Raw genomic sequence first — 1591 nt, 5'->3', positions numbered from 1 at the left:
AATGTCCCTGGGGTAAACATCACTGCCAAGCGTGCACTGAGCGTGGTGAAGCGGCAAGCATCTGGCGAGTTACCGGATCTTGTTAGCGCGAACGCTGCTGATAAGCAGCCCGTTGCTGCGAGCCGGACTTTTTTAGGGAAGTGTGCTCAGGCATTTGGATCCGCGAATGGTGGTTCCGGTTGCACCGGTCACCGCTCCGCCAGTTCCCTGCGGAGTGCTCGTGTGCGAGGCAGTTTGCGCTTTTCCGGTGTAATTTTTTATATCACCTGTACCTGTGTACGTGAATGGACGAGAATAAGACACTCTCTCTTCCTTCAAACTTCCCATCATCTACATTCATTCGTACGATAGTATTATTGGATGTCGTTCATCATAACGCAAATTTTTGGAGACCGTTACGCGGCCGTATGCCCTGTCTAGACCTTTTAGATCTAAAAAGGGGTTCAAGGAGAGAATCCAACTTGACGTGGACACTGGACGCTTTTGACTCAAGCAGCGGTATTCTTCAGAAAAATATCTGCGCTGAGTAAAAAGGGTCATGAGACGTTCAGCGGGGGCAACGTCCTGGGCCTCTAGACCAGTGGTCGGCAACGGACAAATCGATGGACATACGCGAGGACCCGCATTGCTCTATCTAACTTGGAAAAGCGATCCAGGATATCTTCTGTCGGCATAGACGCCAAATGAGCTTTGACCGTGCGCTTTACTATCTCGGTCACCGAGCTCCTCAAGGGGAACTCCTCGACTAGCCAAATCAGCTGGATTATGTTGAGATTAAATGTGATACCAATTGGTGATCTTCGTCACCCTGTTGACAATGAACGTTGTCCAATGATACGCAGGTTTAGCCAACCATGCCAAAACAATGGTGGTGTCGGTCCAGCAATAGAGTTTCGAGGTCAGCCACGGCTTACTAGGAAGGCTGGCTTCGGCCGTCTCGGACAACAGTAGAGCTTCACACAGCTCCAGCCTAGGAAGTGACAGCGTTTTAACTGGCGACACACGCGTCTTGGCCATGAGAAAGTGCACCATCGTCGTATGCCCCATCTCTATGAGTGCATAGATCGCAGCTCCGAATGCTTTTTGCGAGGCGTCGCAGAATCCGGGATGCTCTTCGCGGAACTCTGGATGGAAGGAAACCCACCTTGGAATTCGGACCTGATCTAGGACCGAATAGTTTGAAGAAAGCTGCTCCATCTTTGGCACAGTTGAGTTAGAAGTTCATCGTCCCAACCGATATCGTAAACCCAAATCTCTTGCATTAAGATTTTGGCACACACAACAAATGAACAGCTTGGCTATTTGGGAAAAGACCTGGCGTTTCTTGGCGGAGATCTCCGTTGCGAAATCTAGTGGGACGAGATAAAATTCATCGGTCGTCGCTTTCTAACGTACTCCGAGAGTTTTGGCTGTGCTTTCCGTGTCCATCTCGAGGAAGTCTGTGGTCAGAAGATGATCGCTGGTTGGAGGTTCGTTTTCTTAATGGAAAGCCCACGGAATCAAGAGAACTTTGTAGCTCCGAAAAAATGAGCCGAGTGTCCTCTGCGGAGTCAGCTCCCGAAAGACGTCGCCTACATACATGTGATTGCGA

At 49.9% G+C, this 1591-nt stretch overlaps 1 protein-coding gene across 1 annotated transcript; it reads right to left on the bottom strand.

Annotated features, from left to right (window-relative positions):
- Positions 1-774: 774 nt before the first annotated feature.
- Positions 775-1197, bottom strand: LOC139352709 (uncharacterized). The gene has a single exon (XM_070995339.1). It carries the CDS (start codon positions 1195-1197, stop codon positions 775-777), a length of 423 nt encoding a protein of 140 aa, XP_070851440.1.
- Between the last annotated feature and the right edge of the window lie 394 nt (positions 1198-1591).

Source organism: Drosophila suzukii, chromosome 3 (assembly GCF_043229965.1).
Source record: "Drosophila suzukii chromosome 3, CBGP_Dsuzu_IsoJpt1.0, whole genome shotgun sequence".
Classification (NCBI taxonomy): Eukaryota; Metazoa; Arthropoda; class Insecta; order Diptera; family Drosophilidae; genus Drosophila; species Drosophila suzukii.
Note: the sequence above shows the minus strand (reverse complement) of the source record. Positions and strands in the feature narration are given on the sequence as shown.